General features: G+C 41.3%; 1 protein-coding gene across 1 annotated transcript in view; it reads left to right on the top strand.

Moving 5' to 3' along the window:
- Positions 1-24666, top strand: part of ADCY2 (adenylate cyclase 2) — a 456478-nt gene that overhangs the window by 309244 nt on the left and 122568 nt on the right. Inside the window, exons 5-10 of the mRNA XM_002745132.6 lie at positions 5017-5165; positions 9996-10107; positions 12789-12916; positions 20362-20520; positions 21343-21475; positions 22849-23025. Of these exons, the coding sequence (XP_002745178.3) occupies positions 5017-5165; positions 9996-10107; positions 12789-12916; positions 20362-20520; positions 21343-21475; positions 22849-23025 (858 nt within the window). The remainder of the gene's footprint in view (positions 1-5016; positions 5166-9995; positions 10108-12788; positions 12917-20361; positions 20521-21342; positions 21476-22848; positions 23026-24666) is intronic.

Genomic DNA, 24666 nt, shown 5'->3' with positions numbered 1-24666 from the left:
GCACACTGATATGAAAACACTGGCCTTTAAAGTCACTCCTCAGAAATCTCAGCCCTTCTTCGTCCTCCTCCCACAAGTCAGAGACACTGCAAGGAACATACAGCTCAGATCCAGCCTCCTCCCTGGGTGCTTGTTCCGGATCCCACTTGAAGTCTCCTTGCCCTCAGGCCTTCTGGACTTGCATCTTCACCACCATGTGGGAATTTGAGCACTTGGGTTCTTTCCTCAGTAGTGCTAGTGGTTGGGCACACAGATGCAGCAGGATGTGGTCATCTCTAGGACAGTGGAAGGTATGCTCTAGAAAGGGCCCCCCATGGTTCTGTGAAGGGCTGTTCTCTGACATGGACATGGAGACCTTTGACTCCATGGCCCAACAGACCTATTTTCCAGATGACCAAGCCGAGCCCCAAAGGCTGACTGATTTGGTTGAGGTGGCAGAGAAAGGGCAAAACCACTACTTCAGAGCTATTTCTACTGTGACACCCTCTGCTCTCCATCCCATGTGAATATGATGACCAATTTATTTTTTGTAAAAATCAATGAAAGATAAAGAAAGACCTTTCAGATAGTAAGAGTTTTGATTGATTGATGTGAAACAAAAGTTCTATTGAGGGACCTAAGAGGAAAAGCTAAATGTTGTAATGGAAAACAGCACCGGTAGCAGTTGTTGGGAGCACAGTGTGATGGAGAGGCTGAGGCTGGAGGAGGACCGCAATTCTCTTAGACTTGGAGACATGGAGCCTGCTGCAAGGGAAGATGTGTGATAGGAGCTGGGGGAGGTGCTACTGTCCTCTCTTTCTGCACCTGTTTTCTCAGTGGAGCATGTGCAGCATTTTGTGTTGATGGACAGCGAGCTTTCTCCTACTGCAGGACATTATCAAATGATTTGTTTCCTAAGCACGCGGGTGGCAGAGCCACAAGTGGCCCAAGGCTGCTTAGGGATCTGGTGTTTGTCTGCTCTGTTAGCTGCTTTCTTTTAGGAGGAGAAAAACTTATAACATCCTTTCTTTTTATTCCATTGATTTAGCATCCTAATGTACTTGAAATTGCATTTAAAATAAGAAAAAAAAAAACAAGAAAACTTAAAGATTCATCTGAAAGGAGTTTTTCATTGTTATTCTTCCTTTTGAAAAGTAAAGCGGCTTTAAGTAATTTATTACATGCATGGTTCATCGAAGGGATAGGGTATAATATATATTACTATATCTTAGCTCACATTTTTAGTACAAGTAAGTCTTCTTTGCTTCAGTTGATTTTCCTACCCACCAAAGTAGCTAAAAAATAACATAAAAACATAGTTATAATCCCTGCTTTGCTTCTTGGTTTAGAAACACTTCAGAGAGCTCAGATTGTTCTGAACTTTGATCACTATTGCATTGACTTTACATTAGCTCTGTAGCTTTTATATCAGACACAATTTAAAAGAGCAAGTTATAAGAAAACTGTATTGCGAATGATAATAATTGGAGGTTTAACAAAGGGATGTGTCAAATGGAACCCCCAAATCAAGGGCAAGTTATTACTCAGATAACCTTTGAATATGCCAGAATTAGCCAAATTATCAGTAGTTGCATGAGCTTTACTAGAAAGAGAAAGAAGGAATGGCCAGTGTGCCTCAATCAGTTTAATGACAACTTGATTTTCCAAGAGTATCCTTAGGGAATTAGTCCAACTAATTTGGGAAAATAATGTAGCTAACTTATACCCAGCATATTAAGCACTTAAGTGTGTGTGTTGCTTTCAGATAATTTGGCAGGGCACACAGCTGCATTCATAAAAAGCTAAACTATTAATGGAAGTATAGACATCGTTGGATTACAAATTGGGTTGAAAGTTATCATGTGTGCCAAAGTAGTGGGCTTTTCCTTCAGATCAGAACATTTTTAAAGAGGAGAAAGACAAATTCAAAAGAAAGAGTCTTGCTTCACCACTTTTGAGCTCAGGCTTTTTTCAGAAACTCATTCAATTGCCCAGCACTGTGATCACCTAGAGGACAGGTGCACACTCTGAGCATGGACCCTGAGCTCTTGCCAGGTGCTGCACTGTCTACCATCCACCAGTGGTGCCAGCATTGAATGATAGGGGGTGGGGGTTGGGAAGGAAGCATCAAGTTCTTTTATTTGGCTGGTTGGCAGTTACCAACATCTTCATTTCAGTCTAAATTCACATGGATTCTTTAACGCTTCCAACAAAAGAAAAAATTCTTGTTTTGCACAACATATGAAGTTTACTTTCTATATTTTTTAAACCGCCTATTAAAAGTCAGTCATCCTTCTACATTTGGGTCTAAAATAAAGATTTTTAACTTACATTTGATTGTCAAATGAGGCGCTGAGTGTGGAAAAGGATTACTATATTTGATTCTCCAGGTCCAAGCGATTCTCCTGCCTCAGCCTCCTAAGTAGCTGGGATTACAGGTACCTACCACCATGCCCAACTAATTTTTTTATCTTTAGTACAGATAGGGTTTCACCATATTGGCCAGGCTGGTCTCGAACTCCTGATCTCAGGTGATCTGCCTCCCTCGACCTCCCAAAGTACTGGGATTACAGGTGTGAGCCACCATGCCCGAGCGGATGTCCTGATTTTTGTGGATGGAAATTTCATACTTTCCTCACCAGCTTTCTCTGTTGGTATGAACAGACTCTGGACATTATAACTCCTTTGTTTGTAATATTTTGGCTTCACACCCAATCATTCCATATATTAATCAATAAACAGAAAGAAGAGGAAGTGACCATCCATCCACAGAGTACTTTGCTGTAGTGCACACTCCGGACCTACAGAAATGGAATTCAGTGGAGGCAATACTGGCAGAACTCAGTGTGCTAAACACTTCCAGGGCAACTTCTACCTGCTGAGCACTTCCGTGGGCCCACCATGAATTTGGTTACCTTTAGAGTTTCCCAAAGGTCTAACTATCTCATGAGTCACAGACACCAAAGCTTAGAGAAATTGAAGACAAAGGGGCAAGTTTATGCATTTTGGGGATAAGTAGCCAAATATGAGTAGATGATGGAGTAGTTCTTCATATCAAGATGATGAGAGCTAGCAGTTGAAGCACCATTACCTGAAAACAAACCCCCAGTTTTTTTCAAGTGGGCTCTGAGACAAGAGAGTGATCAGGCCATGCCCTTTCAAAAGCACTAATGGTAAATCAAAGAAGGGTCTCTGGTGTGATATCATTCATAACCAAGGCTTCAACACACAGTGCACTTGCTGTCAGATGAAACCAGAAGGACAGGCTGGTGTTTGGAAGAAGAGTCATGCCTGACTCTTGAGAAACAGGAGGGCAACTGAAGCAGAGGAGCCCCTGCATTCTTTAGTTTACATTAGTGCTTTTCAAAGGGCATGGCATTTATTGGTCAAAGATGGATACTTTCTGAAGAAGTGAATGAATGAATGAATGAATGATCAGTGCTCAGTTATGCCAGTACATGGAGAAACACTAGCTACCGTACACTGAGGTCCCCTCATGGGCACATACTATGTCCCCTGTTGCCTTTGCACTTGTCTTTCCATGAGGGGCATGAGCTGGTGGGAGGATCATCCCATCTGCGTCAGAATGCACTCCTGGTCTACCCTCAGCTTTCTCAGTGGAAGTTTCCAACAGCCACCAAAATGATGCGCACTGGCAGTGGACCAAAGAGATTGACACCTGGCTCTGTGAATCCGGAAGCAAATCCGAGCTTCCCCTCCACCCCTGTCTCTCATCAGCTTGACAACAAAAGAAAAAGAGAGACAATGTGATAGATAAAGATGTGATAAAGTGTTTCATTGAACAAATATTTGTTTATAAACATTGAATATAAGTTGCTAATCTCTACGACAACTAAAGCATATTGATGTTTTCTTCAATGGATTAACATTAAAATACTCCAGGATGGATATATGCCCTGAAGATTACCCTTCGGTTAGCCTTTTCCTCCAAAAAACATTGTGTATTTTCATTTCATTGAGGAGAATGAAAAAATGCTGCTCTAATAAAACAAGTTTATGTTAAAATGAGTACAATATTGTATACTAATATTTATTGTTTCCTGGATTTACTGAATTTAAAGACCAAAAATACACACAAAGCTTTTATGTTATCATTTCCTTGTGTTCCACCTGTCGTTTCTTATATGATATTTTACAGAAGCTAACATTTCTGACCCCACTTTTATAATGGCTTAGAATTACTAAAGAGGATTATGTGCTTATCATAGAGGAAATGAAATATTTGAAAATATTTGACTATCTCATTTAAGAAATGTGGAATATGTGGAATATCAGCTATCTTTCTTAAGTGCATTAAAGCTAGTATTTTATCTCAGAAATGAACAAGCAGGCAAAAATGAGTGTTTTCTGTCTTACACTGACCACTGGTTTCTGAAATTTTAATACTATTTCTGCTTTGCTACTTTAAAATCAAAATAGATTTTTAAAAATCTTTGGGGAAATAACTTTCCTTTCCTTTATTCTCTCTCCTGAAGAACACACACTTAGAATTCAATAAATAATATAGTAATACAGTCTGACCTTAGAAAATCTCTTTTCACTCCCAGTATGTATTTCTAGAATCTGTATTTTAACTTGTCAGAAAGAATCCCCAAATTGGCCTTCCTACAAATCAGTAGGAAGTCAAGCTTCATGCCTGACTCTCAGGAAACAGGAGGGCAACTGAGGCAGAGAAGGCCCTGCATTCTTCTTTAATTTACATTAGTGCTATTCAAAGGACATGGCATTTATTGGTCAAAGATAGATACTTTCTGAATAAATGAGTGAATGAATGAATGAGTGAGTGAATGAATGAATGAATGAATGATCAAAGCTCAGTTATACCAGTACATGGAAAAACACTAGCTACCATCCACTGAGGTCCCCCCATGGGCAAGCACTGTGTCTCCTATTGCCTTTGCACTTTCCATGGTAGCAGGGATAAGCTGGGGGGAAGATTATCCCATCTCCAGTGTTATTTTGTCTTCCCCCAAGTTGTCTGAGAGATGTCTGTTCCTCCTTCCCCACCTTGTCCAGGAGCGGCTTCTGCTCTCCCTGCTGCCGGCCCACATCGCTATGGAGATGAAAGCAGAGATCATTCAGAGGCTGCAGGGTCCCAAGGCGGGCCAGATGGAGAACACAAATAACTTCCACAACCTGTACGTGAAGCGGCATACCAACGTGAGGTAGGGCACTGGGCTTGCTGCTTGGCTGGTCTGGGAGTCTGTTTGCCTGACTGGAGACGTTTTGCCTGAGATCTCACACCTCAGATCACCATCTCTTCTTTGTGACAGTGGATCCTTTGCAGGGGGAAGAATCGCCAAGATTCTGCCACCCCACTCACCTGCTGCTGCCCCTCGGGGTCTTCACACTAAGATGAGAAAATAGGGTGCTGTTTGCTGTATTGGATTGAGTTGTCCTTCACAGCCCTGGCTTCTGTGGCCAAGCATCCATCACAGAAAGGAGTGAGGGTGACAGTGGGGTTTTCATTCTGGAAACCCTGTGATCAGATTACAGTAAGATTGGAGGGAGAGCCTGTGGGATCTCTAGACACAAAGACTGAGTCCTCCAAATAGACTTTACAGGAGCAGGGCCTCCATGAAGCCATCAGCATGATGAGTTTCTTGGGTCTGGAAAACCAGTGACCAAAGTCACAGGACACTGATGCTTACCTCAGTTAATTTACTGTGAAAGTTACTGCCTTTCTGAGATTGGCATACCTAATTCCCAGGGAGTCTTTCTGGGAATTGCAGTGCCTAGAAAACTAACATGTTTTCCTCATGGGATTGCAGTAGGGAAGGAGATTGGTGTGAGAATTCTGTCTACCATGAGCTCTAGACAGGAATAGTGAGAGTGACTCACTTCAGGCTGGAGGGGATCCTCCCTCCCATTTTTCTCCTGCCCCTGTCTCCCGGCCACAGCAGAGTGAGGCCCACCCAGACCAACACCAATTTCTGTGCCCCTCCCATTCCCAGGACCACTTCTTTTGGGGGTTTGTTCTTTCATCCACTCCATATGTTAATACGCTGCTTTCCATTCTAGCTGGGTGTATTCGTTCATTCTCACAATGCTATGAAAAAACTACCTGAGACTGGGCAATTTATAAAGAAAAGAGGTTTAATTGACTCACAGTTCTGCAGGCTGTACAGGAAGCATGGCTCTGGAAGCCTCCGGAAACTTATAACCATGGCAGAAGGTGAAGGGAAGCAGGCATGTCTTACGTGGCCAGAGAAGGAGAAAGAGAGGAGGAGGAAGGTGCCACACACTTTTAAACACCGATCTCATCTCGTGAGAACTCACTTACTATCATGAGAACAGCAAGAGAAAAAGCTGCCCCTCTGACCCAATCACCTCCCAGGGTCCTCCTCCAACCCTGGGGATTACAATTCAACATGAGATTTGGGTGGGGACACTGAGTTATCTCCATAAGGAACCTGTGCGTGTATCTGACCTCACTTGTGTTTTGATGGTCTTAGTTTGGTCGTTAGAGTTTTTAGCAGAACCAGGTGGCTTCAGGTGTAAGTTTTTTGAAGCTTGTTAATAAGAAACAAATTTATCTGTAATTTAAATACATTGCTGTGGAAAATCTCATTTGAAATCAGATTTTAGAAAAGCTGTATAAGACCCAAGCATACACAGATGTCAGTGTGATATAGGAAACTTATCAGGAAGGAGGTCACAGAAACACATTTGTGTATGAGTGGGAACTACGGAAGCACAATTGGATACATGATAGTAAAAACTAAATACATTTAAAGAAAGTTCACACGTGTTAAGGAGTAAACTTATTTAAAATACTGACTTGCCTTCATGTTTGTGAGCATTTTGCCTATACGATTATAGCCTTAAACGTCTGAAGTTCAGCATTGCCCCTCCAATCATGCGAAATATTTTTAGGTCACTTTTTGGCCACTCAAGTGTATCTGACCCCTTGGCCTTGTCCTCCCACTTAAGGAATTTTCCTACCCCTTGATCTTATGGCATTGTATTCCCTTAGTTCTCTCCTGACAGTCTGTTTTGTTCTTGTCTTTACCCTAAATCAAGCCCTTCCTGTAAATGAGAGTATGTCAGGGGCTTTCTCTTACCTCCTCTCTTTTTCTCTGCAATCCTATTCCAGGACTTTAATTCCCATCTAAATAATGCTCATACACAGGCCTCAACCACAGCTTTCCAATTCATCTACTTAATGTATATCTAATGCACCACCGTCAAGCACAACACAACCAAAGTTGGGCTCCACATCTTCCCCTACACACTTTTTTGATTTGCACAGACCTAGATTTCTGAACTCCATTGCTGAGCTGGAAATCAGTCCTCATTTTCAATGCTTTCCTCTCCCAGACAACCCCCATACAACATCAAATTAGTAACAAACCTAGTTCATTCCTCTTCCTATCTCCCACGTCTGTCTACTTCTATTTCACCACATTATAGACCTTCAATAGGGCTCTCCAGGGTTCTAAGGATATAGTTCTAACTGGCCTGCCAGCTTCCAGGTTGCCACAGTAGAGGTGATCTTCCTAAAGTGGCAATATGGTCAGACTCCAGATAGGGCTTCCTTCCTCTGTGGTCCCATAAATGCACTGTGCTTTCTCTACCATAATGCTTTGCTTCTTTGCACTTTGAAGCACAATTGCATACTTACTTTTTTAATTCCTTTGTTGCCAAATAATCCCTGGACCACCTTAAGGTATCTACAGGCAGCCTATCTCAGAGCTGCTGTGTTCACTGTAAGTTTGGAGTGCAGGAAGCACTGTGGCTGGTGTGAACAAGAAGGAAGTGGAGTTAACTGCCCATCCACACATGCTGCCTCCCGACACTGCTTTGAATCAGGGACTCTTTCTCTGAGTGAGCATTGTTCATCCTTCCTCTTGGACAATGGCTCAGCACTTGTGATCCCCGCCACTATAGGTTAGCATGGAAGAAATAGGGATGATTTTTAGGGGATCATCTGAACAGAGTGGAGGGTATAGCTGCCCTAGAAACCCTGATTTTCCTGTACGCATCAGAGGTTTCCCGCAGCTCGTGTCCATCAGCAGAGGAACAAGTATTTCCCCCAAGGTGCAGCCAGACATCCTGGGCTTAGTGCAAGGAGCAGAGTATGGCCAGCAGCAGAGTCCTGCCCTGCTCTGGCTGAAACCCTGCTGACTGGTGCCCCTTTTTGTATTGTTTATTGTTGTGAAATATGCACAGCATGACATTCACAAATGCAGTTGTTTTTAAGTGTACAGTTTGGTTGGATCGCAAACACCTAGGTTGTTCTACAACCATCACTATTATCCATCTCCAGAACTCTTTCTTCATCCCGAAGTAAAGCTCCAAACCCATTAAACAACAACTCCACACCCCCCTCCCCAGGCCCCGGGCAGCCAGCATTCTAGTTTCTGTCCCTATGGTGTGACTACACTGTATGCCCCGTATATGTAGAATCACACAGCATTTGTTCTGTTGTATCTGGCTTATTTTACTTAGTATAAGGGTTTCGGGAGCTGCAGCACATGTCAGGATTTCCTTTCTTTTGAAGCCTGCCTGATACTCATTGTACGGATAGACCACATTCCGTTTATTCATCCATCTGTCGATGGACGTTTGCTTTGTTTCCATCTTTTGGCCGTAGTGAGTACTGCAGCTATGAACGTTCATGTGCAAATATCTGCTCGAGTTCCTGGTGTCAGTTCTTTGGATATATACCTGGAAGTGGCACTGCTCAATCATGTGGCATTTTGTTTAACGTTTTTGAGGACCGATCATATTGTTTGTCATGGTGGCTGCATCATTTCACCCTCCCGCCAGCAATGCACGCTTACTCCCGTTTCTCCAGGTTCTCATCACAACCATTATTTTTGTGTTTTTTGAGAGCCATCCTGATAGCTGTGAAATGGTAGATATTTTTGCTCCACGGTCCATCTTCAGTCATAGATATTCACTCTGTGAGTCTCAAACCACCAGCAGAAATGTAGCCTTCTTTATAAGGCTTTGATACGAATCAGAAACATGTTATTGTGCAGGAAAAGTTGCAGTGCACACAGGGTGCTGTGTTTTCCTATTTTAAACACGTAGAAAACACTAAGGAATTTCACACTCATCTTCACTAGTGAGTACATCCCACGAAGGGAAGCTGCTCTGTCATTTCCTAAGAATGACCTTCCCAGACTCCTCACTGTCTAATCTGCCCCTGCTCTTCTCTTTCATAGCACTCTCTCATTTTCCTTTGTAACCCTTTTTATGTTATAATTGGACATCTGTTGATGTCCACACTTGTTCAATACATTGTCCCAGCTCAATTCTGAACGTCAGGAAAATATTCCATGGATGCTTCATCCTGGCAGATAGGAAGAACTCCAGAATCATTTAAGTAATCTTTTTAGAAAAGAGGATTATTGGCCGGGCGCAGTGGCTCAAGCCTGTAATCCCAGCACTTTGGGAGGCCGAGGCGGGTGGATCACGAGGTCAAGAGATCGGGACCATCCTGGTCAACATGGTGAAACCCCGTCTCTACTAAAAATACAAAAAATTAGCTGGGCACGGTGGCGCGTGCCTGTAATCCCAGCTACTCAGGGGGCTGAGGCAGGAGAATTGTCTGAACCCAGAAGGCGAAGTTGCTGTTAGCCGAGATCGCGCCATTGCACTCCAGCCTGGGTAACAAGATCTAAACTCCATCTCAAAAAAAAAAAAAAAAAAAAAAAGAAAGAAAAGAAAAGAGGATTATTATTCCCATTTCTTCCTTGACTCAATATAAACAGAACTTGTTTTAAATTGTTTTGCTACTTCACTCCCATCTTAAATACAAAAGTTTAACCTTAAAAAATGTTTAAATAACAAGTTTTAAAAATGTTTATATATTCTCGATCCAGGAAAATTACATCTTTCTCGTGAAAATATAAAGTGTAAACAAAATTATGTGATTTTAGTGGAAAAATTATTATTACTTTCTTTAAAAAAATACATATACATATATATATAAATATATATAAAATCTGGAAAACTCTGTCTCCACACCTCCTTTCTTCCTCCAGCATCTTATATGCTGATATCGTTGGCTTTACCCGGCTGGCAAGTGACTGCTCCCCAGGAGAACTAGTCCACATGCTGAATGAGCTCTTCGGAAAGTTCGATCAAATTGCAAAGGTGAGTGTTATACATTCCCTTCCACTTTGAAGATTTCTAAACGCTTGGTTCGTTTTTCTTCATCCACCTATCAATAGGTTACTTTTAAATAAAAGCATCCTTTAAGAAGATTGTTTGTAAAAGTTGTTGGATTTCTTTGCCATTGATGTTTGATGAGCCTCAAACGTGTCTCAGGGATGAAAAATGCCATGGCATATCATTACCATGTTTTTATCTATTTTAAAACTTCCCCCTATGTATAATTCAGCACAATGTATAATAAATACATTCCAGGCAGTGAGCTCCCACTTGCAAATCCCTCTGCATGGTGCTATTTTAAGGTGCTCTCTTAGGCATGTCCATGTCAGGGATCTGGTAGGACCCTTTCCACTCCTCCAGTTGCCAACATCCTCTTTTCCTATTGTTAAGCAGAACCCAGGAAGAGCCCCTGAAATAGAACGCGTACCTTCCATGCAAAGCCTTTACTCACTCTTGTCTCATTTTTATCCTTTGATTCTTGTGCCTCTTAAACAGAGACGGAAATTCAGTGTCTTCCACTCATATGCTCTTCCATGGGAAATTTCACAGAAAGGAAATGACGTGAAACCTTCTGAAACCACACTAGACCCTATTACTTAGTAGAACTGCCACAGTTGCTGGTGGCAATATCAGTGAGAAAACGTTTCTTCCTGCAAGCCCTGTACTTCTTTTTAAATGTCCTGGTTGGTCTAATACTCTCTTTGAATTGCTCCCAACAACAAAAAAAAAGTGCTTCATTTTGCCTAGTAATATCAGTGATTTATCAGTGGAAGAATTGGTCCTAACTTTAGTTCACTGTGTGATTTAGATCACTTTTAAACAAGACAGAACAGTCCAGTCGAGTCTCTTAGGAAGAAATCTGGCTTGCAGATGTTAGCATAGTCATTCTTAGGCCAAACTCCCCAGGTTTGTCGCCTTCTGCAGTTCCACTGACCTTGACAGCTCTTGCTGGGGATTTTAAAACATCAGTAAAAGCACAGCTCTTCTTCCTTCCTTTACCAAGCCACAGTGAAGGGGGTGAGTTCTATGGGTGTTCATTTATAGGAGAAGAAAGGTTGAAACCTAAATGATGTCTTAAAAGTTTGAATTAATAAAAGGTCATTTTTGCGGGACTACCTGTTCATGTTAGGAAGAAACATTTTGATCTTGGCTGGGAGCAATGTCACTCCAATGTCCAGATGACATTCTCTCCTCTAGGTGCCTGTCTCAGTGTTCAAATGACTCTTCTTAGAGGATAAGGGACCCCCTCCGCAACTCCAGTTCTTCCTCCTCTTGACTAATTAAATCTGTGACAGCCCTAATGCCAAACAGGTTCACACTCTCAGGTATCAGGACTAACTTCAACATGCAAATTTGGAAGGACACAATTCATTACCCATGACAGAGGTACTTGACATGACTTCCTGTAATCACTGGAACAGAGGAGTTCACAGCCTTAGCTGACTATCCGTCCCTTGGTTTAGCCATCATTGGTCAAAGGGACAGTGTGCCTTCAACATGAGTTCATGGTTCACAGTTCGATAATGGAGGGCTACCGTCAGAAAGCAAATACTCCAATGCACTGAGTATTTTTTATGTAAAGCACATAACTTTACACTAAAGAACTCAAAAGCATTGCCATTCACTCTAACTCATGTTTTCCAGTCTCAGAATATCTTTTTAGGAAGTATGGGAGGGAAGCTTGATTAATATGTAATTATTTGCCTTTTCCTTATTTATGATATTGTCATCAGGAATTATTAAGCACACCCTCTATAGTGCTGTAGATACCTATGAAAATATGTCCTGTTTGTGCACTATCAGACAGGGAAAAAAACAGGCAAAATATTCAGCAAACCTAACACATGCTTAAGAAGGCATGGTCACTTGATTACTTCAAATTTGTTCAGTTTATACATAAGCCTGTGTTTGTGTTAGAGAAAAAAATGCCCATGTTTGGTACCTTATTTTTGTTTTTGTTTTTGTTTTTTATTTTACTGAAGAGTCTGGAAGCTGGATCAAAAGTTTAGAAACAAATATAGGACCGACATGTATGAATGCAATTAATCTAAATATTAAAATGTAAATATAAAATTTAGCCCAGAAAGATAATGAATTAGTTAAATTTTATGTTGAAACAGTTGAGCCTAAGATGAGAAGTAAGTATAAATTATTTGGCTGTGTTGAATGGTAACTTATTAGGTGTGGCAATGTCTATCAGAAGCGACATGTCTGCAGGTAAGAATCTGCTTTGGCTTGACAATACTCGAAAGAAACTATAAGCACAGTAGGGAAGGACATGAGATTCTAATTCCTACAGAGTGCTGGTCATCATCTACTCTGAAAGACTGAGCTCTGCATAGAATGTTTATTTCACCATCAATGTTTGGAGCTGCTCAAACTGATGTGATTGGCCCCATTCCCATCCTTCTTTGCTTTTATGAAGTATAAATCATTCCAGAACCTTCTCTCTTATTTCCCATATTTTCCCTTTTCCTTATTTATCCCACTTTGGAAATTGGCATGTAGGGGAGGGCAGCTCATTCTGGTTGGGTAATGAAGGGAAGCCACCTCCAGACATCCCTGGAATGTCTTGAGCAGAGCTGGTACTTGATGATATTAGGTAAACCTAGACCATTTTGCAAGTGCTTCATGCAACTGAAATTGGTAATTTGTTCTTCCAGGAGAATGAATGCATGAGAATTAAAATTTTAGGAGACTGCTACTACTGTGTTTCTGGACTTCCAATATCTCTCCCTAACCATGCCAAGAACTGTGTGAAAATGGGACTGGACATGTGTGAAGCCATAAAGTAAGTGGACTGCTTAGTAAGCATTTTGCAGTTGTAAATCTCACCTGTGACTATATCTGTTGGTCTGCCTACTGGCATTAAATACATTATTGTGCATTTAAATATAATTTTGCAGAAACCCATTTATTCGCATGTGAGTAACACAATGGAAAATAAGCCTTCATTATTTAGTATTATTTTTGTTTGTTTTTGAGATGAGGTCATGCTCATGTCACTGGACTGCAGTGACATGATCATAGCTGACTGCATGCAGCCTCTGCATCCTCCTCAGCCCAAAGCAAACCTCCCACCTCAGCCTCCCAAGTTGCTGGGACCACAGGCAAGCACCAACACATCCAGCTAATTTTTCTATTTTTTGTAGAGATGGGGTTTCCCTGTGTTGCCCAGGCTGGTCTTGAACTCCTAGGCCCAAATAATCTGCTTGCCTTGGCCTCCCAAACTGTTGGCATTGTAAGGTGTGAGCTGCCTGACTAACCCTAGTGTTGCTACTATGAGCCTGAGATTACGGTAAAACTGACTTGGAAATCTATAAGACACGACAGTTTTGTTTCAAAGATTTTTTTTTTTTTTTTTTGAGATAGAATCTTGCTCTGTCACTTAGGCTAGAGTTCAGTGGTGCAATCTGGGCTCACTGCAACCTCCGCCTCCCAGGTTCAAGTGATTCTCCTGCCTCAGCCTCCCAAGTAGCTGGGACTACAGGCACCCACCACCATGCCCAGCTAAGTTTTGTAGTTTAGGTAGAGACGTGGTTTCACCATATTGGCCAGACTGGTCTTGAACTCCTGACCTTATGATCTGCCTGCCTCGGCCTCCCAAAGTGCTGGGATTATAGGCATGAGCCACTGCGCCCAGACTCAAAGCTGATTTTTTTTTTTTTAATTTTGAATGTCTTCTGTGATCTTAAGGTAAAAGTGTGCAAATGTTATCATCTTTCCAATTTCTGACAAATTCTATGGCTCCACACACATGGTAAGGGAAGAGGTGGGTTTTACAACCAGACTGCAGTTACTTTAAAAATCCAATGCAAAAGATTTTCTTCTAGTCAAAAATGCTCAGCTCTGTGAATTTAATTTCAATTTGTATTTGTAACATATATTTTTTGCATTGTATCTATATTTTTTTCGCTGTGATTCCAGGGAAGATCTGCTTACATAAAATAATGATCTCATTATCGTTGACTGGTACAAGGTAAAAATATAGGGTAAAAAATAATTTTATCACCAGCACCACCATTTTATTAGCAGGACTTTCTCTTTCTTTCTTTCTTTCTTTCTTTCTTTCTTTCTTTCTTTCTTTCTTTCTTTCTTTCTTTCTTTCTCTTTCTTTCTTTCTTTCTCTTTCTTTCTTCTTTTTTTTTTTGAGACGGAGTCTCTCTCTGTTGCCCAGGCTGGAGTACAGTGGTGCAATCTCAGCTCACTGCAACCTCCACCTCTCCTGGGTTCAAGCAATTCTCCTGCCTCAGCTCCCAAGTAGATGGGACTACTGGTGTGCGCCACTATGCCCAGCTAGCTTTTGTATTTTTGGTAGAGACAGGGTTTCACCATATTGGTGAGGCTGGTCTTGAACTCCTGACCTCATGATCTGCCTTCCTGGGACTCCCAAAATTCTAGGATTACAGGCCTGAACCACCGCACCCAGCAGCAGTACCTTATTTAGTAATGCCCTTTGTAGAAGCCAGAATATTCTTATGAGGAATAAAGCCTGTTGTTTGCTGACTGCATGATTGCAATATTGTACTTTATTGGGTTTTTGATTGTCCATTTTGGTCAAATAATTTGACCTTATCCTTAACATTTTTTAAAAAATCTGGACGGAGTTGGAATTATGAGCTTGATATTGTCTCAGGATTAAAGTAGAAAGCGGTTTATGTGAGAAGACAACATGTCCTGTTGTCACTGTGTTGGTCACATGGTGAAGTGACTAAAATATTAACAGGTGACTTTCCCAGAATGGTCTTGGGAGGATAAATACCTGCCCCCTCCACCCCTACCCGCCCCCCACACACACAGAGACCACCTCAGCCAATGAAATGGAGACACCTGCATGTTCCAAGTCCGCTAGCTCAGTAGCAAACTCCTGCATGCTTTTGTCGGGCAGATCAGGGACGGGAGGGAAATGAAGTCGATGCGAGAGTTGCTATGGGAAGAGTGGTTAGTGTGAGCCCAGTTTCCTACACAAAATGCATCATGTGAGAAATAGCCATAATTGCGTCTTCCCATAATTCAATCATGTATATTCTCTGATACATGAAACATATTTTTTAACTTTTTTTCAAAAGTAAATAACTACTTAAGTCTGTGAATCTAGATGCAAGTGAATCCAATCAGAGGAAGTAGTGGTATTTTTAGAATTTGTAACCTGCCTCTGGTGACAACCTCATGTTGGTTTCAAACATAAGGCAAAATGAGTTCTATTCAGGGAAGTGTTTTTCTTGATTTCCTATTTAAGTAGTTGTGGAAGAGTCTTACGAAGAGCAAAATTATGTGCATTAATAACACACTGAATTAAAGAATCCACCCATTTACTAAAGCCTTGTTTCTGCTTTCGAATCAACTGTGTTCCAGTTCCATAACGTTTAAGTTTCTCCAATGTCTTGAAGATCTCTTAGGAGAAATAATCCTTACATTACATTCACCGGCCTGCCACCAGTTCATCAAAAATACTATTACATTTTTTACTCTGTTAAAATATGTATACTATAAATCTTACCCTTTGAATCATTTCATGTGTATATAAAAATTGACAATGATGCATAAAAATATACAGTGATACAGTATAATAAAAATGTACAGTTACGTGCAGTGATGTTGAGTATTTTCAAAATGTTGGCTCACCATCACCACTGTCAGCTCCCAGAACCTTTCATCACCCCAGACAGAAACTCTGTACCCATGAAGCAGTAACTCCTCATTACCCCTTCTCCAGCCCCCGGTCATCTCTAGTCTACTTTATGTCTTTACGATTTTTCCTATTCTGGATATTTCATGTTAGTGGCATCATCTGTCTGTTCTTTTGTGTTTGGCTCCTGTCACTCAGCCTAGTGTTGTCAAGGTTCATTTCTGTGGTGGCATGTGTCAGCACCTCATTACTTTTGAAGACAGCATAATATTCCACTGTAGGTGGAATATTTTATTTATTTTTTCATCATTGATCCATCAGTAATATCTTATGTGTGCAGAATCTCAGTAATGTCAACAGGTTTGACATTACTCCCAATTCTTGCTGATCCCTCAATTCAGTCCTCAAGTCAGGCAATGGCTTTGTGTCCCTGTTACCTGCCACCTGCAGACCAAAGGATCCCACATTCTTCTTCTGTTTGTTTCATGTATGGTAGACAAAGTGATCAATAAAAAAGTTATTTTGGGCTGGGCGCAGTGGCTCATGCCTATAATCCCAGAACTTTGGGAGGCCAACTCAGACGGATCACCTGAGGGCAGGAGTTTGAGACCAGCCTGGCCAACATGATAAAACCCCATTTCTACTGAAAATACAAAAATTAGCTGTGCATGGTGGCACACACCTATAATTTTAGCTACGCAGGAGGCTGAGGCAGGATACTTGCTTGAACCCAGGAGGTAGAGATTGCAGTGAGCTGAGATCACACCACCACACTTCAAACTAGGCAGTAGAGCAAGGTTCAGTCTCAAAAAAAAAGTTTGTTTTGTGACACCCCCACAAAAGGCAGCAACAGAGAGGGCATCTCAGCAAGTTTCAGGAAGTGTTTGTCCACGTTCATCCTCTCTCCCATGCAAGGACGTGCGTTTGCCTTTGCATTCACTGAGCCATGAGGTGGGATGGGTACCAGACAGGAAGTTTCATGTTTTAAGCTGGTGAGGGGAACATGCACACCTGGCACTTGGGTTTTTGCCAGATGGTCTCAGAACCAGCAGCATGAGCCCCAGACGGCTGCCTGCTCTTCCCTGTGTTCACACCGCATGCGCAGCAGCACCCCATTCTCTGCTAGCCCAGGCACCGCTGCAGAGGCACTTCAGCCGCAGCTTTGGAACATTTCCAATGCCTAGAAGCATTTCTGTTTTCTGTCATGAACATGTAAATTATTTTTAATCAAGTAACATTCAGGACCTTGATTTTAAAATGGATTAAGGCTTCTCTTAAACTGTAATGTTTACCTACTACTGTTGCAAGCTTTAAACAATGACTTCAACATTTTTCTACAGATCATGTAAATTGCATACACATGCAACAAAACGTGTGACGAGTCAATTCATTTGAAACCACGGTCAACTCATTTTTTTAAAAAAGACAATGTGGAGATGATTTTAATGTTTTAGAATCAATTCTGTCAAATGGCCAATCTGAAACTCCTTTCTCCTCCCTTTCTATCCTTTCTTGACTCTGCTGGCCTATTTTGGCAAACAGAAATGCCATGTGGTTGGAAATGTCCTCTCAACAACATAAAATGTTAAGAACAATTATGGGTCTCTAACAAAGTTTTTAGGATCATCATTGCTCAAAGACAGAAGCACAGTACATTTTTCAAAAATGACCTTGGTCCATTAGTAAACGTGTATGAAGTGGTGCTGTTGCATTGGGCCTTGAACCCTTTGAGAGGTAAACAATCCATTTAGAGGAGGTTGTGTCCACCCAAGCTAAATTTCTGCTGAGGGCAGAGATGGAGACAGACAAGGAGTGCTAATTGTCCTCAGGGCAGTTAGAGGACAGAGGCAGTGGGGCTGCCTGGACCAGCCTAGAGGGGACAAAACATCCTTTCCATATGAGGCTGCGCCTGAGCCTGAAGGTCAATGGGAGCTGGCCACTTGACACAAAAGGGAGGCTTGGGGGCTTGGGGAACAGGAAGAGGAGTTATTATGAGCAAAGTCCAGAGGTGGGGATGCCCTGGTCCTCACACAGCCACAGCCTGAAGATGCACAGCAGAGGGGTGGGGATTGATCTCCTTGTGCTGTTGATGCTCTAGCTCATTTTATGGGGCAGGAAGAAAAGGTTTGGATGATTTGCATAGAGCCAAATGAATAGCTGGGATTTTTATTTTTGCAAAAACAAGAAGGGAAGAGAGAGAAAAAAAAGAAAAGAAATGGGAAGCAAAATATCTTTCTGAATTCTTTTTTCAGAATGCAATTTTTTTATTTCGAATTGTTTTATGACAATAACTCAGCCATTTGTGTGTGAAATAGACATGCGTAGGTGAAGACTATGAAACTCATTTGTTACACACAAACACTTGTTTACAAATACATATATTCACACACACATATACATATCAACATCAACTTTTTTGTCAAAATTCAAGTCAACAATTTAGTGGCAGAGACATGCTATAAAAACATTTTTAGATGCCACAGTCATGTGAACCATTGATTTTATCATATGAGTGAAGTATAGTCATCTTGAATTCTACCTGGATTGAAGCCAATCATTTTGTTACCAATGCAAGGTTTAAAACTACAAGTCTATACACAGAGGCGGTCCTTCCTCAGCTCTGAGAACATTAACAGTTGTGAGAAGAAAATCCAATCTGGAAAACCGGCAATCATTGTGCCCCTTATCTTTTCTGTTAAACCTGCATTCTCAATCAACTGAAAATTATTTTCCATACCTGAGAACATCAGATGTTCTCTGACAAGGGTTTTGGAACACAAGTAGAACCACTTTTCCTTCCCTCCAACCCAAATTTCTCTTCTGAAAAATAGTTTCCATATATTTACATATTCCATGATGAATAAGAGTAGATTAGACTGATCCATGAATTCTAAAAAATGGACTTTCCTATGTCATACTTGTTAAAAGGTGAAGAAAAAGATAAACAAGGCATATACACACACACGTATACATATCAACACCAACTTTTTAAAAATAAAACAGGCATACTCAGAACCAGAGAGTAAAAATGACTGAGGGCCAAACACATCTTGAATTTTGGCTGTTTATCAAATAGTAGACTTCTAGAAATTGACAAGTTTGGTGCATTGTACTTTCCAAACAACTTATTTTTAGGATAACTGAAGGTGTGTCTTTCTTTTTGAGGTGATGTAACCTTACCTCTGTCAACTGCACAAAACACCTGACAGGGCTTTCTAAGCTATTTTTACTTCATACTTTGGTATGAAGATCTTACATGAAAACTTGTTACTCTGTCGCCAATAAAAGCAGGTATTCACAGACTTGGTTTAAATACACAATACTGGCAATCCAGATTTAGAATAAAGAACTAGACTGAAGTGTATTATTCATAGGTCGACTAAGCCTACTCCTTACCCAGACAGCTTTACTCCAATATCTCTACAACATATTCTCAGGGGGTACAGAGCAAATAAGAGAGAATATGTGATGGAGAACATGCAATTGGAATAGTTGATAAAGATGCTCACACATGAGTTCAAGACCTTCAAACACTTTGAAAGAAGCAAGCAACTGATTATATTAACTGAATTCACACTTGGGAGAAGAGGGTATAGTGATGACAGAAAAATACATACAGACGTACACAATGAGCACACATACCCATGAGCCATGTCCTGAAAATACCAGAATGAGATTTATTTTTACATTGTGGGTCCATTTCTTTTTATCATTTTTAGCATGCTAAAATGGTGTCATCGTATCATTTAAGCATGACATACATGCCTATGCCATTTTGAGATGGTGATGACTCATTTCACTACAATTCACAAGTGATAGTGTCTTTCTTCCATGGTACTGCAGTCGGCACCATTGCTGCCCTCCTCACTGCGTCTTGGGGTCATTCTCTTGATGTAACTGGGAACATCTTCCTGTATACTTCTTTTGCAATACTACCCTAATGTATTCAGATAGCAAGAATAAATAACCATTGCCAAGCCTTTCCATTTGTTTCTTCGTTGAAGTTTATCCCTTTTCTCTGTTAATGAGTTGGTGATAGGGTCCTAAAAAGTATTTTTTCTCTTTTCATTAAAGAATGTGCACACTGAAAGGGCTTAATGACATGATTATTTTTCTAAAAATTCTCATTTAGGCCAAGTCATTATTAAGCTCACAAATGAGCTATATTCTTCACTGATTAGCAGAAGATATTCATTGGAGATGTACATTGTGCTAATTGCTAACACTACAAATGATGCTTAAGACTATTTCTTACATTACAAGGCAATGTCACATGAATCTAGTATGTATATGCAGACGCGCCAGCACATTGTAGGTGCTTGATACATATTCTCTGCAAAAGTAAAACTGATAGGCAAAATGTTTTGTCATCACTCTAGTCTGACCTGATCTGGATTCAATAGCAAGAACATAGGTCTAATCTGGCGTGAGTGGAAGGAAAAGCCCTTTCTCTTAGCTCAGAGAAGTGATCTCCTGGCATAGGAGGGTTCATGGTCATTTCCAACAGTCTGAGAAATTTCATATAATAAAATTCTGGGAAAACTGACCACGAGTTAAAGGAAGCAGTGGATGTTACTTGATCATGATCTCACTTCCCTCCTCTTTAGGAAAGTGAGGGATGCTACTGGAGTTGATATCAACATGCGCGTGGGTGTGCATTCTGGGAATGTCCTGTGCGGCGTGATAGGTCTGCAGAAGTGGCAGTATGACGTGTGGTCCCATGATGTGACTTTGGCCAATCACATGGAAGCTGGAGGGGTCCCTGGGTAAGACCCAGCATTGATTTCTTTCTTCAGGCAGGCAGCATGGTTAGAAATGACAGGTCATTGGGCCAACGACAGAGTGCTCAGTTTTTGATGACTTCCGTTGCCTCTATTGATATCATGTTACTCACACCCAACGGCCCCTCATATTAAGCAGATAAACATGAACTCTCAAGTCCCTACACTGTGACCCCTCTTGTTCATGGTTCAAATACTGTGAATATCAGACAGTAAAATACAAACTTTTACTTATTTGCAAATTTATGAATAGAGACCCAATTTAAAGATGTTTTACAATAAAGTCCAGATATGGCATCTGTCTAAAACTGTTGACCTCTAAAACCGGTATGTTAAAATTAGTAAGGACAGAATCCTTCTCTGGGCAGAATAATATATTTCAGTCAAGAGAATCCTTATCCAGGGCTATGGTTGAAAGAAGCATGAGAGCAAGCACTGAGAAAGAAAATCTACACTACTATACAAATCAGCATGCTTCGTAAAATGCCTTTGACATACATTTCAAAAGATATTCTCACAAAAATTTAAGGTAATCAAGTTGCATTTGCTGTAATTCACCACACCCACCATGCAGGTTTCTGTGAGTGCAGAGAAACTCCAAAATTAGTAGCTCACAACCTCTAAAAGCATCTTTTCAAAAGAGTGGTCAACAGAATATAAACTTTAATTGCGCTCAGTGCTCCCAAGAACATGTAGACTTTCATTCATTTGGTGGATACATTATTTCGGAAATCACGAACAAATAGAACATCTTTCTTCACATTTATTCTTTTGTGTCTTGACTGTGGTTTTAAAATGCAATTTCAGACGTGTTCACATTTCTTCCGTCACCCTGGAGCACTTGAATGGCGCTTATAAAGTGGAGGAGGGAGATGGTGACATTAGGGACCCATATTTAAAACAGCACCTGGTGAAAACCTACTTCGTAATCAACCCCAAGGTCAGTATCATTGTCAAGGGTCTATGATGAAAAGGGAGGAGGAGCAAATTATTTGTATTCATACATGTTTTTAGTCAATAACCAATACCCTTCTTTGCTACTCTTTGCCCCCCAAATGCTTTTAAATGCGTATGGTGGTTTGATTACAGAAGATGTTTTGCAATCATGAATTCAAATACTTATTCAGAGAACAGTTGAAATGATGTGCTTGTCTGTAGGATGAGGGTGTTGACGCAGGCTGCTAGTTCAGCCGTCGTGTCTGTTAGTCAGAGTACCCCATGGCAGATGCTGCATCTGGAAGCCTGTCGGGGGCACAGCTGCTGACACCTGTCAGTTGGGAAATTAAATAAAGAGAAAATTATTTACTTAGGGCTTTAGAAGGTAAAAATCTAATTAAGTAAAATTGAGTGAACATATAGGAAAAAAGGAGAGAAGAAATATTTGAAAGATTAACAAATAAATGCTACATAGACATGCTTGCAAGATTGCGTGTATGTACAAGCATATTTACCTTCCATGACATAAAAACATTTGCTGCCTGGAAGATGATCCACCCCATACAAACAGTGAGGAACTATCTCTTATTTCATTCACACATTTAGGCCAGATCAGGGGCTTAGAGTTCTCATTTCTTTTAACCCTCCTCAAATTCCTGCCAAATGGGTATTAACACTATTTACAGATTAAGAATCTGAAGCTTTGAGGAGTTACGTAACTCTTCCCAAATTACACAGCTGGTAAATGGTGCAAATATCAGCAAGAAAGACCTTTGAACCGTGAAAACCAATATCATAAAATCAACAAGATCAACTTTATGGACATTTACTCATGGTAGCATCCAGGAAGCCCCACTTTCACCTTTGGAGACAAACTTTCAGCTAGGTTGACGATCAATCTAGAGGCAGATGTGTGGCAAACAGCAGGGACTGGGAGATGATGGCTGAGGGGAGGGGAGTTCAAAAAAATACATGTACAGAGGTAAAGAACACCAAAACACGATGTTTGGGCTATTTAGCATTAGAAAGAGCCCCAAATCCCCTACACTTATCGCTCTAAAAAAGCGCAATCATCAAACACAAGGTAAACAGATCGGCACATTCTGCTTTACGAATTTACTTAATAAAACGTGCCCATTAACGTGTCATTATTTTTTCTAAGTCTCAATGACATGTGTGTTTTGCTAGCTGAAAAAAAAAATCCCTCAAATCAAATAGTGTGTTCCCCAATAACACTGAAGGAATGAGGACAGAAACCACAGAGGGCAGATGGAGGGACATCGAGAGGAATGACCCTAGTCCAATGAGGCTGATGCAGAAAGGATCGTGTACGTCCCTGTGCTGTGCCAGGTGTGAAGCTTTCTTTCTCACCCCAAGGGAGAACGACGGAGCCCCCAGCATCTCTTCAGACCTCGTCACACCCTCGATGGAGCCAAAATGAGGGCCTCAGTCCGCATGACCCGGTACTTGGAGTCCTGGGGGGCGGCCAAGCCCTTTGCACACCTGCATCACAGGGACAGCATGACCACAGAGAACGGCAAGATCAGCACCACGGTATGCCCTCCCCTGCCTCCAACGCCTGAGCGCTGGGGGAAAGCTAACTTCCCAAAACCAAAGGCAGGGCATCTCCTGCCAAAATAACTCCTATCTGCAAGAGACAACCTTACCACCTCCTTCTTCTCAGAGAGGCCCTTATGAACAACCATCAGGGTATGAGCGAGCTCCATGCCCACATTGCTAAGTGTTCCAGCCTAGTGCGATTTTGCATTATAGCTTCATAACCCAAGACAGTGTTATTTACAACTGATAGTAGCAATTAAATACAGCTATTTTTTAATTGAGGTTTTTTAAAATAAATTCTATCATGAAGTAGAAAGCCTTGAGATTTTTAATAAAAAGACAAAGGCATGTGCCCTTGGAGTTTGAGTGGTGTCATCCAGCCCGTTGCTTCATCACCCAGATGTCCAGGCTGTGTTGCAGTGGACACTGTGTTACGGTTCTGTGTTTCCCTCCAACTTCCAGCATATGAGAAAGCACTGAACTCCTTACACCAGGGACATCTGCGATACGATGGCTGAAATGGAGATGGAAAATAGAGAGACCCATAGGAGGAGGGAAGAGTAAATACAACCGAGTACTTAGGATGATCCCCACAGGATTGTTACGTTTTAAAACTATCTGGGGGTTAAATGTCATGTATAATGCTATTAACTGTGCTAAGGATGCAGTTACGATTTTTTAAAATGTAATATTACATAATTATTCTTGTCTGATGAGAAGGAACGTGCCAGTTGTCAGGTGAGAGTGGAGTTTTCCAGTCGCCCTGGGTCCCAACATGTTCCAAGGTCTCCAAGTGACGCTCCCACACCCAGCAGGCAGGGGTTCAGCATTCGTGTTTTGGCTTAGTTATATTTCTTCTCCCAACTTCTCTTCATCTTTTTCCAATTAAAAAATAAGTGTGACTCTCAGACAGAAGACCCTGACCTGTCAGATAATCAGTAAGAGAGCACAAGTCCTAGTGTTTGCATTTTAATAGCAAGAGAAAGAACAGAGACAGAAAAACAAATAAATGAGGCCGGGCATGGTGGCTCACGCCTGTAATCCTAGCACTCTGGGAGGCCAAGGTGGGTGGATCACCTGAAATCAGGAGTTCAAGACCAGCCTGGCTGACATAGCGAAACCTTATCTCTACAAACATACAAAAATTAGCCAGGCGTGGTGGCAGGTACCTGTAATGCCATCTACTTGGAAGGTTGAGGCAGGAGAATCAATTGAACCTGGGAGGTGGAGAATTGCAGTGAGTCGCGATTGCAACATTGCACTCCAGCCTGGGAGACAGAGGAAGACTTTGTCTCAAAAAAAAAAAAAAAAAGTAACAAATAAATGAATGAGATCATATGAGGTGCTGATTAGGGTCGTAAGGAAAATAAATTGAGTGATGGCATCCGGAGTAAATGGGATGGCCCACTCTGGTAGGTCAGCTGAGGGGTCTCAGAGAGAGAGGAGAGATTGGGAAGAGGAGGTAGCTGAAGAACAAAGTCAGTGACCCAAAGATGAAAGTGAGTTTGGTGTCCCCTGGAGACAGAGTAAGCTTCTGTAGCTGAAGCATCATGAACAACAAGCAAAGGGAGGTCATGGGGTGAGATGCACCACGGTAAAAGCTTGTATTGCATTCCGTGTGCAATTGTAAGTTGT

The sequence above is a fragment of the Callithrix jacchus genome, chromosome 2 (genome assembly GCF_049354715.1).
Source record: "Callithrix jacchus isolate 240 chromosome 2, calJac240_pri, whole genome shotgun sequence".
In the NCBI taxonomy this organism is placed as follows: domain Eukaryota; kingdom Metazoa; phylum Chordata; class Mammalia; order Primates; family Cebidae; genus Callithrix; species Callithrix jacchus.
The sequence above is the reverse complement of the archived record's forward strand: the minus strand, read 5'-3'. Positions and strand labels throughout refer to the sequence as shown.